Source organism: Mrakia frigida, assembly GCF_051309035.1.
Source record: "Mrakia frigida strain ATCC 22029 unplaced genomic scaffold BDY24scaffold_11, whole genome shotgun sequence".
In the NCBI taxonomy this organism is placed as follows: domain Eukaryota; kingdom Fungi; phylum Basidiomycota; class Tremellomycetes; order Cystofilobasidiales; family Mrakiaceae; genus Mrakia; species Mrakia frigida.
In genome coordinates this window covers 127,794-142,905 of record NW_027481270.1, presented here as the reverse complement: position 1 = coordinate 142,905, position 15,112 = coordinate 127,794, and the positions used below count along the sequence as shown (strand labels likewise).

General features: G+C 53.4%; 3 protein-coding genes across 3 annotated transcripts; all 3 read right to left on the bottom strand.

The window, feature by feature from the left end:
• Nucleotides 1-2,579: 2,579 nt before the first annotated feature.
• On the bottom strand, nucleotides 2,580-6,060 carry BDY24DRAFT_385253 (bifunctional nucleoside/nucleotide kinase/histidine phosphatase family protein). The gene is made up of 17 exons (XM_076639933.1): nucleotides 5,858-6,060; nucleotides 5,728-5,784; nucleotides 5,601-5,618; nucleotides 5,391-5,534; nucleotides 4,964-5,152; nucleotides 4,826-4,893; nucleotides 4,580-4,730; nucleotides 4,474-4,508; nucleotides 4,155-4,361; nucleotides 3,971-4,069; nucleotides 3,762-3,888; nucleotides 3,669-3,682; nucleotides 3,515-3,586; nucleotides 3,269-3,439; nucleotides 3,165-3,192; nucleotides 3,038-3,076; nucleotides 2,580-2,919 (listed from the first exon to the last, which is right to left on the bottom strand). The coding sequence occupies exons 1-17, from the start codon at nucleotides 5,862-5,864 to the stop codon at nucleotides 2,723-2,725; spliced, it is 1,623 nt and encodes a 540-aa protein (XP_076497622.1). The 5' UTR covers nucleotides 5,865-6,060; the 3' UTR covers nucleotides 2,580-2,722.
• Nucleotides 6,061-7,039: 979 nt separating this feature from the next.
• Nucleotides 7,040-9,310, bottom strand: PRE7 (proteasome core particle subunit beta 6). Its single transcript, XM_076636741.1, has 5 exons — nucleotides 9,060-9,310; nucleotides 8,398-8,479; nucleotides 8,137-8,269; nucleotides 7,891-7,997; nucleotides 7,040-7,694 (listed from the first exon to the last, which is right to left on the bottom strand). The coding sequence occupies exons 1-5, from the start codon at nucleotides 9,197-9,199 to the stop codon at nucleotides 7,401-7,403; spliced, it is 756 nt and encodes a 251-aa protein (XP_076497621.1). The 5' UTR covers nucleotides 9,200-9,310; the 3' UTR covers nucleotides 7,040-7,400.
• Nucleotides 9,311-11,907: 2,597 nt separating this feature from the next.
• On the bottom strand, nucleotides 11,908-13,947 carry COF1 (cofilin). The gene is made up of 4 exons (XM_076639932.1): nucleotides 13,806-13,947; nucleotides 13,427-13,677; nucleotides 12,802-12,932; nucleotides 11,908-12,369 (listed from the first exon to the last, which is right to left on the bottom strand). The coding sequence occupies exons 1-4, from the start codon at nucleotides 13,806-13,808 to the stop codon at nucleotides 12,344-12,346; spliced, it is 411 nt and encodes a 136-aa protein (XP_076497620.1). The 5' UTR covers nucleotides 13,809-13,947; the 3' UTR covers nucleotides 11,908-12,343.
• Between the last annotated feature and the right edge of the window lie 1,165 nt (nucleotides 13,948-15,112).

The window sequence follows — 15,112 nt, the reverse complement described above, 5'->3', positions numbered from 1 at the left end:
GATGCTGAGAGAACGAAGCGAAGGCGCGAATCGAGAGTCGAAGTCAGCTAACGTCGACCGTGAAGAGCGACGTACTGTCATACTCAACGAGGGAAAGGGAGAACGAAGAGAATTGAATGTACTGACAGATGCAAGAAGTTCGTTGTAAGTTCCCTGGAGGGTTGCAAGTTGAGCCTCAGCGGTTTCGGTTGCCGACGTCGCTTCCTGCAGCTGTAGATACAAAGTCAAAGCAACGGGGTCAGGCCACTGCTCCTCTATACTTCGAAAAAAAAAACGGCATAGATTACATGCCTTCTCCTCGAACCAATCCTTGGCCTTCTTCTCCCCCTTCCTCTCCAACCTCGCTTCCTGCCTGACTCGAACGAGCTCCTTCGAAAGCGTTTCGTTGAGTTTCTTCACCTCGCAACAGTTGGATGTAGCTTCCTGGGCTTCTCTCTGAGAGAAAGCAAGACTGTCGGAGAGAGAGGTGTTCTGGAAAGCGAGAATGATCAGTTCGAACGTCGACGCGTGAAGTCGAAGACGGTCGAAACGTGGCGCGACTTGAAAGAGAACGAACCGCCTGGGAGAGCTGGGCCTTCTCCTCGTTGATGTCGTTGATCTGATAGGAAGAGCAAGGACGGGGAGAGAAGACAAGAGGATCAGATCGGAGCCGAATGGACGAAAGGAAAACGACAAAAAGACAACGACATCGACCTCACCTTCCCTCTTGCCGACGCCAACTCGATCTGCAGTTGTCGAACTTCTCGCTCAGACTCTGCCGAGGCAGTGGCATTTTCCCTCGAAGCGGCGGCCTTCTTCTTGAGTGAGTCGATCTGCTGTCGTTGAGTAGCGATCGTTCGTTCGAGAAGGACGCGGGTGCTCTGCAAATGGAACGGGTCCAAAGAGAGCAAAACGCTCGTCAAGAGAAGCAGAGAACTACTGTAAAGGCTTCTAGAATAGTGAACGCGACTGACCTGAGTAGGGACTGCTACTCTTTCCTGCGACGTCGAAGAGGAAGAAGAAGGAGAAGAGGTCGAAGGACGAGCTGAGCTTTTGGCGACCTTGATCTTCTTCGGAGCGGGAGCAGCCACCGGTTCCGGTTCCATGACGGGGACTGAGGCAGATCGTTCCTTCTCCTCTTGCGGCTCAAGGACGGAAGCGGCATCGTCGTAGGGTCGTTTCTGAACGACGGGTCGAGTGAGGACGCGTGGGGGCGCCGAATCGAGAGGTTGCTGAACGACAGTCTCTTCCTCCTCCAAGCAGTTCATGAGGAACAAAGACTTCTTGATGGTAAGTTTCTGTGAGGGAGACAAGAAGGGAAGAGTAGTGAGTTGTTGGACTTCGGAATGAAACGGAGAGAAAGGTCGAACGCGTCGTTCGAAAGACGCGGGAAGCGAGACTTCGAGAGACTTACTCGAACCTCAGTAGCAGCTGAGTAGATCTCGCTTCCTCTCTCGTTGACTGAAACCAGGGAGTCAAAGGAAGAAGAAAGAGGCCGCCGTCAATTCAATGTAAATTGTGATCGCGTCGAAGTCGATTCGGGCTGAATCACTCACACTTGTGACAGTTCGCACAGACCTCGAGAATCATGTCGTGAACGTCCTCTAATGATCTGAACTCGTAGTCGGCGGATGTATCGTCCTCGTTGAGAGCATCCTAGAACGAAGCGGAACGGTGAGCTTCGACGAGCGCTCTTTCCTTCGCTGGAAAGGCGGGCGAGGAACAAAGACCGACCTTGATATCGTTCAAGCAGACGGGCTGAGTGATCATCTTGTAGTAGTCTGGGTACTGAGTTTTGTCGGGAAGGGTGAGGAACAGCTTGGAGATCTTCTCGCCGCTGTCGAAAGGAGGCCATGAAGAAGAGTGGAGTCAGCTCGGAGAATCGCTCGAGTTTCTGTGCTCTACTCAATGATACAGCGCCCCCGCAAGCACAGAATTCCTCCAACGCTTGAGTCACCCAGAGCCTGTCATGGTTTCGAGGAGGAAGAAAGGGAGAAGATAGTCGAGGAGCGATGGAGCTCAGGCTCACGATCCTCCTCCCATCTCGTCCCTCCTACACGACTTCCTTCAACCCATTAACCCCGTTCAGCTCATGCCTGGAGGTCTCAACTTCCAGAGATCCACCAGAAACAGAATTTGGCGGACAATCTGCCCCCCTCGTGTCTGGCAGCCAGCTCTTTTCGGTCGTCCCTCCCTCCCTCCCTCCTCCTTTGCGCTCCCCTCCCTCTACCAACATCTCTGTATCTCCCTTCTCCACTTCGAAAGACCCAAAGGGTACTATTTTAACTCACTCTCCATCCTCCAGCTGCAAAACTGCCTCCAACAACTTCAAACCCAACGTCTTGACGCTCCTGTCGAGCTCTCGACCAACGAGCCTCCTCGATCCTCCTCTTTCGTTCTGTTCATCTCTAAAACTGTTGTTGGGCTGCTGAGTGGGCATCGCTTCGGGAGGAGAGGTAGAAAACGGATACGTGGGGTGTCGCGGGGGAGAGGGAGATATGGTTTGGGGAGAACGAACGAAACGGTGAGAGGAAGAGGCGTTGCCTTTCAACGCGTGGACAAGGACCTTGTCGTTTTGCGAGGACGAAGAGGCAGAAGAGCAGAAACACACCATCCAAAGATGGAATAGAGAAAGGTAAAGAAAGAAAGAAAGAAAAAGCCGAATCATCAAAATCGTAACTGCTACCGCGTCGCCTCTCCCTCCCCCTCTCCCACAACGTCTCGTTTCCTTCTCCCTCCCTCCTCAATCCTGGAAGACCTTCCCCCTGCTCCCACCCGGAGCTCTCGCATACCCTCTCGTACTGCTCGGTCGGCTCATGGCGTCCTCCCTGTCGAGCATCAGGTCTCGAAGGACGAGAGGGTCTCGTTCGGTTTTGCCCTCTCCAGCTGCTTCCTCCTCGGCTTCGGCGGAGGCGATGTCTTCGGGGGTGACGTTGATGTCTGTGTAAGAGGAAGGAATTAGAAGGAGAGGGGAAGGGAGGAACGGGGAAAGGTGCGTGGTTAGTGAGGGAAAAGAGGAGAGGCATGAGGAGAGAGGAGTGAAGAGAACGAGACGAACCTTGGGGTCCAGCAGGGAAGATGTGCTCCATTACGACGACTGCAGAATGAGTTTGAGGATGAGAAGAGATCAGCTTCGACTCGACTAGAATCGAAAACGACGAGAGGAAGAAAGCGACGCGACTCACCTCCTTTCCCTTGGGTAGCTTCAGCGACCTGTTCGTTCAACACCATCACGTCGTCAGCAACGAGAGATCATTCAAATTCAATCAGAGTGACTGAAGCCACTCACGTTCTCGTACAAGTTCATCCCCGTCTCCCCGTCCGCTCGTCCAGGTCCGCTCCAGAAATGGAACGCTCTCGAGAGGACTCCGTACGACGCTGGGACGACCTCGACGAGATCTCCTCGAGCGATCTCGACTGAGGGAACTTCATTGGGTGGGAGACCGACGAGGTAGGCGAGCTGCGACCAGAGAACGAGGGAAGAAAGAGTCAGAAAAGGGTGAGAGGGGAGGGGAGAGGGGAGAGGGAGACGAACGAGACAACGGATAACGGAAGCGTGCCCGATGATGAGAAGATCTTCTTGACATCTTTCGAGCTCGAAGATGACCTGAGAAAAGCGAAGAAGGGCGAGAGAGTCAGAGTTGCAGAAGACGACGAAGGAGAGGGGGAGAAAACGAGACACGACTCACCGGCTCCAGTCGGACTGTTCGAAGCGAAGAAAATCAAATGAGTCAGACCAGCTGCGATAGACGAGAACAATGGTCGAGGACTAAAGACCTCACCACTCAAATCGTGATAACTCTCCGCTCTCGGAGCTCGGTGAGCGTAGGGATCCTTGAGGAATCGCTCCCACTCGTCCGGGTAGAGCGAACGAGCTTCGTCCGACGACAGTCCGTCCCAGACTCCAGGCTAGACACGAGCATAATAATCAAGAAGCGTCAGATCAGTTACTGACGAAAGAGAGGACGAGAAGCGGGTAAAGAAAACAAACGTTGATCTCTCCCATCTGAGGTTTCTCCTCCACTCGGTAATCCAGCCTCACGAAAGGCCAAGCAGTATGATACGCTCGTCTCCTAGCTGAAGTCCAGACCTGCATTAAACGAAACCGAGAGAGGCCCAAGTCAGCTCGGTCTCAGAGCTCTTGTCGCGTCCAACCTCGAGTGTCCGAGACTCACCACCAACTTCCTATCCTCATCGACCTTCTCTCCATTGTTCCTCCTGTCCTCGTTCACCTGCCTTCGTCGACTCATGACGGCCTCCTTGAGACTCTCGGCGTATTCCCATCCAGCTGGAGAGAGGTCCGAGTCGGCTTTGTAGGAGTGTTCGATGAGGGATTGACCCGAGCGGGCGAAGTAAATGGTTCGGGGACGGTTGTGGATGTTCTGTGAGCGTGAATGAGAGGAAAAATAGATGGGCGAGTCAGCTGTGAGGTGAGGCGAGAGGTGAAGAAAGAGGCAGGTCGGCGAGAAGGGAAGAGGAGAGGGAGGGACGAACCATGAGGAAGAAGATGATTCGAGATTGGAGGTAGCCTTGGGAGGTACGAGCCAAGCAAGAGTCAGCACGGTCGACATATATATATAAAGAGGTACGAGCAGCTCACCTTCAATTCTGTTGATCACGATCCTCTCTCCGACGTTGACGACCTTGATCCACGCGACGTCGGGATCGATGATAGGCTCGTAAAACTTCTCCTGGTCACGGATCCTAGACCAGTAGTCCTTCACAGCCTTGTCTGCATCCCAGCCTTTGTACTGTGGCATTCCAAGTCGTCCACAGTCAGCCCTAGGTTTCTCGAAGGGAGGAAGAGGCAAGGGAGACGACGAGGGAAGGAGAACGACGAGCTCACATCAGGCGACGACAGCTTGACCGATCTGATGTTGGCTTCGACGATATCATCCCTATCGCACATGCTCTCTGCAGAAGCGAGGATAATGGAGGCGTCAGCTTCGTTCCTAACCTCGAAGAGAAAAGAGAGAGAGCTCACCCAGGAAGACGACGTGAATCCCCAAAGCCTCGAACTTCGCCCTGAGAGCATACCTCGTTGCTCTGACTCCGTTGTTAGCGTCGTAGATGACGACCTGACCTCCTTCCTTCTGGAAGAAGTCCAGAGCCTGCTGTTCTAGACCTTCCTTGATCTTTGATCGTAGAGCTTGGGTTTCGGGAGATTTGGCGCCTGAGTTGGACCGATGAGGGAGAGGGGAGGGAGAAGGCGGTCAGCTTGTGGTTCAGCCCAATCTGAGGTGTCCCTGTTCTCATCGATAGCGAGGTAGACCTGAGGTCCATAGATGCGTGAAGGAGGATCTGGGAGCTTATCTCTACACTTTCCATCCGACGAAACCCGGCCTCCTCACCCTGACCTCCCTTCCCTCGAGCTACCTTCCTCTCTCCTCCCCTCGATGCTAGAGACTCACCTATTCCGAAGTAATCGGGAGGCAAGCTCTTTGCTCCTCCCATGATCTTCCTCCTGTAGTCTCCGAGAGAGAAGACGGCCGTCTTGACTCCGAGCCATCGAAGGTAGCGTTCGAGGGAACGAGAGATGTGCGTCTTTCCACGAGCTGAACGAGGAGAACGAGGTCAGCTCTTGTTTCTTCGAAGAGAAGGAGTGGAGGAAGGAAGCGAACCTGGGAGTCCGACGGTGACTATGGAAGAAAAGGAGGGGAGGAGGAGTGAGCTTCGGAGAGAAGGAAGAAGGGAGGGATGGGAAGCGATGATGATGAGCTCGAGAGTTTCAGAGGCTCAAAGACGAACCTAGGATGATCTGTCCAGCATGCCACAGTCGTCCGGATTCAGTTTGATACAGAGGAGCTGAAGATACACAAGATCAGAGGTCAGCTCGAGTTTCAAACGAAGGAAAGAAGCGAAGGAAGAGAGGACGAACCCGCCATGATGGAGTCGAAGCTGAGAGAGAGGGAAAGAAGGGATGGGAAGATGGAACGAGATCCAGGTCAGATCGTCGCTTGTCGAAACGTTGCGGAAGGATGAGACTGACTAGAAGGAGGCCTAGAGTATACGAAGAGGTGTTGGAGGGGAGTGGGTGTTGTAGGTCGGAGAGGGGAGGGCTGACAAGAGTTAGATGGAGTTGGGAGGGAGGAGAGAGGAAGGGGCGAGGGCGGCCGGCTCGTCGTCCGGGGATTTTATGGACGACTTTCGATCAACTTTTCCTTGCTTTTTCCAAGAGGTTTTCCTCGCGAGAGTGCTCTAGCCTGGAACCGGAGCGAAAGAATCCCTACAGGACTCCAGTTTCAGGAGATGAACTACGTTCCCCTCGCGACCAGCATCTCTCCCTTTCTCCCAAAGCAAATCAAAACGTTGGAAGCAGTTTTTTCGGTCCAAACAAGTCGACATACGTAGTTACCCATGGTGCCGAGAATGGGCCTCTACGCGGGAAGGAGCCGTGCTCGGAGAACGAAAACCCGACGCGTCGCTCTCCCAGCTCCCTCAGCCTAGGCAGTTTCGGGTGCAAGCTGTAGGGACTGATGTTCACGAAGACGTTTATTGTAGAGCAATCTGCCTGCTACAAGAGCGACACCCGTTTGGACCCAGAAGGCGTAGGCTGAACGAGAGAGACGAAGTCGAAAAGACACGCTGGGGGTTGCGGAACTTGGAAGCTTTCCAGGGGATTTGAAGTCGAGAGGCTTCGACAGTCGAAGACTATGTCTCGTGATATTGGTTCAGTGAGGTTCTGAGGTCGGAACACCATGAAGGGTACGTCCAAAGCGAAAGAAGAAGGTTGCCATCGCGACGAATACTCTTCCTCTCTTCTGACTCCCTTTTAACTCTACAGATCCGATTTTGCTGAGAGGCTATCTAGTTAAACCTATCGTATTACACCTCGCCAAACATCTGTAATAAATTGAGCAAAGATAAACGACTGGCGGCGCTCGAGACCTCCACGCTCTCTCGACGACGCTGTTTCGAACCTCAACCATCACCTCCTTCTCCCTCTCCTTCGTCCCCGCCTCCTCCCTCTCTTCTCCCTACTTCTATCTCGCTCTATATACTCCAATGAGCCGCTTCAACCCGTACTCAGAGCGGTTTGAGCTTGTAGTTTGTGGCCTCGATTTGCAGAGGCCGCTGTACTCTGTCGTTGCCTCTCCATGAACTTCTTCAAAAACAGTCCACGGACTTGATAAATCAGCGTATATCTATCCTCTAAAGGATCGACCTGGGCTGTCGCAGCTGTTGCTCTGAACAACCGGACGGGGGAGGACGAGGCGACGCGTCGCAAAACGCTCCCTTTCCCCAACTTGCGCCTCCTGCAATGAATCCGCGCTCGTGCCCCCCTTTTTTTTGGGAAGTGCTTTCAGATAATAACTCTGTTCTTGAGCTTGATTGCCTCCTCTTCCACTCAGGCAGGTCCGAGTGCGAAACAAGCAAGAGAAAGCCAATCGTATCGTCTCCTCTCCCTCATCCGCGAAGCTTTAATCCTTCTTCAACTCCTTCCTAACGATCAACAGCCTCGTCTCGCACCCACCGACAGTTCCCAGACTCTCCAACGTCTCCGCTCCCTGTCCAACCTCCTTCAGCCCTTGCTCCCAGCCACCGACGGGAAGCGACATGACGATGAAGATCTCGAGACCATCTCCGACCTCGATGTGTCGTTCGGTAGCAGAGGTGAAGGTGTCGGTGACGAGGGAGAGAACTTTGGAGAGAGGAAGTTTACCGGGCGTGGGAGTGAGTTCGGCGGAGGGGTAGGTTTGGTTTTTGAAGTAGATCTGTGCAGTCGAGGGTTGCGAGGTCGAGGAAAGCGAGGGTGAATCGGTAGGACGAGCAAAGAAACGATTTGGAGGGAGGGGAGTTGGGAAGTCGTAGAGGGGGGACAGAGGAAGATAGAGAGGAGAGAAGAAGAAGGAGATGTCAGCCTGAGCTCGAAGAGGAGGAGAGAGGAAGAGGTTGAGATCGACCACGAACCTGGTTGTCCAAGAAGGGTTGCACCAGCGATTGAGCCGCACCAGCAGCTCGACAAAACTCTCGCTCGTAACTTCCAACAGGATCGAACGAGTAGACGGCTCCGGATCCTACAGAAATGAGAGGAAGGGGAAGGGGTCGGTCAGCTTGCGCTCTTCCTTCATTCTCCTTCATTCACATCGCAACCCTTCGACCACCAAATCAAGCTGGATTGGACACGGGATGTTGAATGGGGTATCTCGAACTCACCGTCGGTCTCGTCAATTCCTCCGAGAATAACGTAGGTGAAGTAAGGGAAGAATCGATGCGAGTAGAGGATGGACTGAACCATTCGAGCGATGGCCTTGATGTTCATGGGTTTGGCGTGAGCATGAGCGTACCACTGAAGAGATGAAGACCAAGGTATAGTCGGGAGTCAGCTCTGTATCAGCTCGAGATGAGGGCCTGATAGGGATGCGAGGGAGATGATGAGAGGGGAGGGATTGGTGGAAGAAGGAGAAGGAGACCAACCTCGAGACGCTGCTTGATTCGCTTGACGAGGGTGTTTCCATCTGCTGCGAATCCGTTGACGGCGATGACACAGGTATCGGTCCTGCAACATGAAAGAGGAGGGGAGAAAGAGTCAGTTTCGTGGAGGTAAGGACGGTCGAGACGAGGGGAAGGAGGGGGTGATGAGGTCGAGTCGAAGGAGAAGGAAGAGGAGCGATGAGCTCGTTTCCTCTCGGGAATGAGCTCGAGACGAGCTGGAAAGTACAGATACCGGCTCTATAGTAGCTACTAGAGCAGTGGGAGACTCCAGCGTCGCTCCTATCGCAGCAAGACGACATGCTCGAGCTGATCATCTCCTGCTTCTCTCCCTCCACCGAGACGAACACGCGATCGTTCCTCCTTCGCTCCAGTACCTTCAAGACTTCGCAGAGGTCTGAAACCTTCGCTGAGGTGTACATGCAGCTCAGTGCCCTTCTCTCAAGGTCAGTAGAGAGCGATTCCGAGGGGTTTGAGCCCAGCGAAGGTCCGTCGATGCTTCGACGTTGACCTTCTCCTGCTCCTTCCTCCCTTCCTTCCATCTCGTCTCTCTCGATCTATCCGTCCCATCATCCTCCCTTCAAATCCCAAGCGATACGAGCGTGCGCAGGCCGCGCTAGCGGCCTGCTCTGAACTTTGCTACTCACAATCTGAAGACCTTGGGCTGGTACCTGGACTGAATCGAGTATCCTTCTGACTGTCGAGTGTCTCCAGCTATGACAGTGAAGTCAGATCCTGCGATAGCTAGGATAGTCCCACCGTTCTCTGAATATGGGTTGAAGGGCATTCCGAAAAGAGGTAGGCGAAGAGGAGTGAGAAGAAGAGGGAGGGAGGAGGGAGGAGGTGAACGTTGAGGTTCGAAACAGCGTCGTTGAGAGAGCGTGGATCGTAGCGCAGGGCAGGCCTGCCGTCCCCACACCTGATCTTCCTTTTATATGTTTATCTCGATATCCAGTCTACACTAAAGTATATAATTTGGACGATGGGGGAATTTTTGAAGCGGGAAAATTTCTTTTCATTAGAGTCATGCGTCGTCCTGGCTCTCTCGCAGCTCGTCGCCGCCTCTGGCGACTCCTCCCTGCTCGTTCGCGGAGAGCATAGGGTAGAAAGACTCATCAGAAGTCGACTTGATCTTCTAATCAAGACTCCAGCCTCAAAGGAGAGGAAGAAACGGCGAGAAACGGCGAGAAACGACGATGGAGAGCGAGACGCGTCGGAACTTCTCTTTCCGAGCGACGCAGAAATTCTCCCACTCTCGAAACAGGACAATAAATTCTCAAGAAAATCTAATCCTAGAATCCGAAGAAAAAAGTCGACTATTCTGAACAGAGAGTGTGCTATTCAAAGTGGGGAATTCGGTCATTTAACTAGCAAAAGGGCAGGTTGATATACCCTCACCTAAAGGTGTGGGGATGTCTCGATATACCCTCACCTAAAGGTGTGGGGATGTCTCGAGCGCCGCCGGTCGTTTTTCTTTGCTCAATTTATTACAGATGTTTGGCGAGGTGTAATAGGATAGGTTTATCTAGATAGCCTCTCAGAAAAATCGGAACTGTAGATTTAGAATGGCATCAGGAGAGAGGGAGATCTCCTCGTCGCGATGGCGACCTCCTTCTTTCGCTTTGAACGAAACTTCACTGTTTCTCGCTCTAAAACCCACAACAGTTCAGTGATAGAAGCATATAATCTTGTATTATCTAAGATTTCGCACCCCAAAACCGTCCAGGCCTTCGTACTCTCAGCACGACGAGTCGTCTCTTGCCTTTTCTCTTCGCCGTCTCTTTTTCAGCCAATCAACCCCTTTCCTGCTCAACACATTCCATTTGGTAAATCACATGCTCAGTTTCTTAAGCTTTGACCTCCGCAGCTACAGTTTCTCAGCGTGGACCTGGGAAGAGATGGAAACGAGGGTGAAGGAAGCGACGCGGCTCGATTTTCCATTCTTTCTAGGCAGCACAATCTTTCCACTCTCCTCCCAATCCTATAAACCTCGAAATAGGCCCTTCGTGTCCTTGAGATCTATCTACTACCAGCCACCCAAGGAAGAGAGAGACGAATGAAGGAAGAGGGCAGAGATCAAAACACGCCGCTCGACACACAATGGTCAAGCGAACTGTCCTCTCCTCGAACTCAAACCGAATTTGGCTTCATCCTCGTAGGACCCAGCAGCCAGTAGGAACAAAGCAACCGACCATGGGAAAGAAACTCGAAAACTGACGGCTGAGAGAAAAGACGCAGGCGTCCCTTACGAGGACCTTCGAGATATATAGTCAAGGTCAAAAGGATGAAAGACACTTAGCCTCGAGCAGCTCAACCAGAAGATTCCGAGTTCCGGAAGCACGAGCAAAAGACTGTTGAGAAAGAAAGAAAAGGAGACGCGTCGAGCAGTTGACCCGATCCTCGAAAGATGAGGTCTGCGTGCAATCTGGAAGCCAGTCGTCTCTGATCCTCGCGATATGGACTTGATGAAGCTCACGAGATCGATCCTATGTTCCAATCCCAGGGGACAGGGCAGGAAAGAAAAGGACGAACCGACGCGACGACAGCGAGCGAGAAATACAAGAGATAGGCCGCTCCCTGAGCTCCTGCTTCCTCTTCCTCTACTGGAGATAGATAGCGGGAATCTCTAATCCCACGTCTCACCCGAGGATATCTCAAAGGGAAGAAGAGGAGAACAGAACAGAGGGAGAACCGAACGCGTCTCCTTCAACAGCTCAAGGAGAGATCAATCTGCTATCCTCTTCGATGTGCATGTTTTCTGAAATACGAGCACAACGAATGTAGAAAGCAGATTGATCTCAACTGGGAAGGAAACTAGGTGAAAGGGGGGAGGGAAAGAGGAAGAAGAGACGACCGGCCGTTTCTCATGCAAGCAACAAGCGAAGGCCTCTCTGTTTCGCCCCGTCGTTCTTCCCTCCTCACTTGAGGTGAGTGAAGAACGACCTGGTAGCGGGAGGGCACATCTCAGGCGGGGAGTCTTCAGGGTTGGAAGGAAGGGAGGAAAGAAGCAGCGAGCGAGGAACGGTCGTGCTCCTCACGTGAGGTGGATGACTCCGCCTGAGTGCGGTCCTCTCCCTCGTTTCGTTTGAACGGGGTTGAGGACCAGCATTCAACTGAAAGCCTACCACCCCAAGTGAAGGAACGAGGAGCGAAAGAAAAAAGAGGGGGGGGTGGATGGAGGGAAGAAGAGAAGGAGAAAGAGCGGTGGAGCTGAGGCACCCGAGTCCCCTAGTTTCCGTCCACCCTCCTTTAGGAGCTCTGAAAGGCTACGAGAGGCCAGAGAGGGGGAAGGGACGAGGGGATGCAGCTTCGTTCATGAGCTTGAATCCCAAGAGAGGAAGAAGAGAAGAGACAGAGAAGGAGAGAAGGAGAGAAGGGTGGTGGTTCGAATCCAAACCTCTCTCCTCGACTCCCTTCCTGTTTTTGATCGCAGGCAGTTACGTAACCCCTCCTCCTCCTCGACAACACCATCTTTCTCTGACATCCAGCGAGCAAGAGAGGTTCACCCAGATCTAATAGAAACCCTCCTTCTCCGTCGCAACGCAAAGCAACCCAACTCTTCAATCCAGCTCGAAAAACGAAACGCAACGCGACGACGAGGAGGAGGAGAACGGAGAGCGAGGTTCAGTGAGCGATGAAAGAGAAAGGGGGCTGTGTATATAGGGCGTGGAAGAATGAAAGAGGCAAGAGAGAGAGAGAAGCAAAAAAGGTAGAGAGAAGAAGAGCAAAGCAGAGGAAATGAAAGGGGAAGAGACGAGGTCGAGGTCGAAGTCGAGGGTTGCTGTTCGTTCGTTCGTTCGTTCGTTGATGATTTAGGGAGTAGGGTTGTGATCGAGTTGGTAGGTTTGGGAGAGATGGAGATGGGCGAAGGGGTATGGGTTGGGTTGAGGAGGAGGGAGGCGAGTTGGGAGAGGAAGGTCGTCGAATCTATCTACTTCCTTCGGACCTTCTCGAGAACTGTGAGGTGAAAAGTGAGAGGAAAGAGTCAGTCGGTATGAACGAAGCTCGAGAGTAAGAGTGCTGATGGTTGGCGAAGGGAGGGAGGGAGGTGAACGACGAGGTCTCGTCCCAGCTCGTTTGGAGCGGCTCGACATCGAGCTCAAAGGTCGAGCAGCGATGAATGGATGTAGAAGCGAGCTCCCGAAGACCTGAGCCGTCGATCCACTAGCTCGACGAGCCTAAAGACGTCCGAACATCCCTCCACGCCGTCTCTCCTCCCTCGCTGCGAGCTCTCGCTCCGTCGAGGCGGGCGAACCCATCCCATCCCATCCCTTCCCCTCCCTTCCTCCTCCCCGTCCCCCGGTCCTCGTTCCCAGCTCTCCGACACCTCGTACCCCCACCAACACCCCTTATACTCCAAAACAAAAGCAGAACGAGACTCAAACTCACCAGAAGTCTCGGACACCTCATCGAAGTCGGTTCCCTGGATCTCGGTGGAGATTCCGACGAGCGACTTTCGGAGAGCATCCTTGGACGCGGCGTAGACCATCTTGGGTCGGATCTTGGCACCATCGGGAGTCCTGGAGGTGATGAGGAAGGTCGAAAGGAAGGTGGCAGGAGGAGGGGAGGAAGCGAGGTCGATCGAAGGAGGAGGGAGAGGCGTGGCGAGGATGGGTGGTAGAGAGAGAGGAAAGGAGGTTTGATCAGTATGGAGCTCTGGAGAGGGTACGTGGAAGTATGGAGATGTGATAGGGAAGTGGAGAGATGCGTGGGTGTGAAGGAAAGAGGGATGAATGAGGAGAGATGGAAGGAAGGGAAGGAAGGAGGAGGAGCTCGGTTGTTGTCCCCTTCGACGGCCTCCCATCCTCGTCTCAGCATCCTCTACAGAACAAGACGAAGCCACCGTGGGCCAGAGATCTCCAGTATGATTCTACAGACCACAACGCTCAGCTGGAACTGCTCTTCGTCCCTCGCTAGAGCATCCTTCCCTCCCCTTCCTCCTACAGCCAGCGCTCCTCCTCCTCCTCCTTTCTCCCCCAACCTCCCCTCAAATCAAAAGCCCCAGTAGACTCACCACATGTAGAAGCACAGCTTGTTCCTAATTCCCTCTCCGGAATCAAACTCCATATCGTAGACCGCCCAACGACACTCGGTCTCTGGGAGTTCCTCGAGGAAGGTGTCGTAGGACTTTTCCGTCGACGTCTTGAGGACGACAATCTCCGAGTTGTCGGCGTTCATTCCGTAGATGATGTACTTGATCTTCTTGCCCGTCTTGAGCTCCTGGAAGGCAGAGAGACACTCTTGGGAAACGGAGGCACCGGAGGACTGCAAGAAGCGAGGGAGCAAGAAAGGGAGGGAGGGAAGGAGAGGAGACAAGAGGAGGAGAGGGGGAGTCAGCTTCTTGGGGCAACAAGGAAGGCAGAATTGATGGAGTAGGGACGAGAGCTACTTACCATAGTTGGAAGGAAAGGGTAGGAGAAAGGTTGGGTAGAAGGGGAGGATGTGGTTTTGATAGAGAAAGGGGAAGGCGAGGGCAGGAGGGACGTGAGCTGGAGATGAGCGCAGGCCGAATGAAGTGCTCTCTTCTCTTCCTCCTTCTTCCCCCCCAACCATCACTCGAGAGTCTCGGAAAAGACTCCGAGTAAGAACTTAAGATCCTTCCTTTGCATCAGAGCTGTCTAGAGGGATCTGAGAGCAGCAGAGGCGAGGCAGGAGACGCTGGAGTTGGATGACGAACAGCCTGCCTCCTCGCTCCTCCCTCCCTCCCCTCCCTGCCTCTCTTCTTCCATCTCGTCGCTTGGGCCATCCGAGATGAGCAGACTGATCTTCAGCCTGCACTAGCTTCTTCTACGGAAAGCTTCTCCAGGGATGGAGCTTCAACGGATCATCTCCCATTGTCGAAGCGTGAAGAGTGGAGCATCTCCTCCCTCCTCTCCCCATCTCCTTCCCTCCTCCCGTCTCTTTCTTTCTCCCATCCAGCTCCTTACCTCCTCTCAGCTCAGATGAGTCCAGGTCTCGAAATCCTGAATCGACTACCGCGCTTTTCAGGATCTTGCGAGCTCCCGATCCCATCTGTCGAGATGAACGATCAGGCTGCTGGCCCATCTCCTTTCCATTCCTCTCTCTCTCCCTCCCTTCTCTTCCTCCCCCTTTTCCCCTTCTATCGTCGTACGACCGACTGGGCTTCCCGTTCCAGAAAGAGCCTATCGAAGCTACGCTCTTTCTGCTTGGGGGGTCCCGATGGCTCATGTGGCGAAAGAAGAACACGGAGTCACTCTCTTTTCCTTCCTTCTTCTGCCTCTCTTCTTCTCTTCCTTCCTCCCTTGCGAGTAGACCTCTCTTGTACGTCCATGCATTGCTCTTGAGGACACCTTTACGGCGTCCTTACGCATAGTCGACCGCATGCGAGTTGCACACACTTCGGTTCTTCGAATCGAAGCTGTCTCTTCTCTCTTTCTCCTCCCCTTCCCTTCTTCCCTCTTACTCTTCCTCTCCTTCTCTATACTTTGTTCGCTTAGCTTCACGCTCTGTTTAGCTACGTACTCCTCTTCTTATCTCATTCCCGGCCCTTTTCGCCTCTCCTCGACCTCTTGACCGCTCAGACGGAAGGGGAAAGACATTCCCATCCAGAGAACGAGGGCTTTACGTATCTCTGGGTGAAGGCCTGTTCTCTTCCTCTCGAGAGGATCAACTGGCCGATGGGATCCGGAGATTGGACGCAAAGGAGAGGAATGAGGGAAGGAGGAGCGAGGTTGACGGC

Excerpts from the sequence above, each read along its gene's own strand:
- BDY24DRAFT_385253 (XM_076639933.1), bottom strand. Across the intron at positions 4,731-4,825 it reads TCAAGCTGTCGTCGCCTGAT|TACAAAGGCTGGGATGCAGA; the intron begins GTGAGCTCGTCG and ends GGAATGCCACAG. Across the intron at positions 3,889-3,970 it reads CTCAGATGGGAGAGATCAAC|CCTGGAGTCTGGGACGGACT; the intron begins GTTTGTTTTCTT and ends GCTCGTGTCTAG.
- PRE7 (XM_076636741.1), bottom strand. The coding sequence starts at position 9,199 with ATGCCCTTCAACCCATATTCAGAGAACGGTGGGACTATCCTAGCTATC. Across the intron at positions 7,998-8,136 it reads AGGAATTGACGAGACCGACG|GATCCGGAGCCGTCTACTCG; the intron begins GTGAGTTCGAGA and ends TCATTTCTGTAG. Across the intron at positions 7,695-7,890 it reads AACCCTTCTTGGACAACCAG|ATCTACTTCAAAAACCAAAC; the intron begins GTTCGTGGTCGA and ends TCGACTGCACAG.
- COF1 (XM_076639932.1), bottom strand. Across the intron at positions 12,933-13,426 it reads AAGCTGTGCTTCTACATGTG|GACTCCCGATGGTGCCAAGA; the intron begins GTGAGTCTACTG and ends CATCACCTCCAG. Across the intron at positions 12,370-12,801 it reads TGAGGTGTCCGAGACTTCTG|TTCTCGAGAAGGTCCGAAGG; the intron begins GTGAGTTTGAGT and ends TTCACCTCACAG.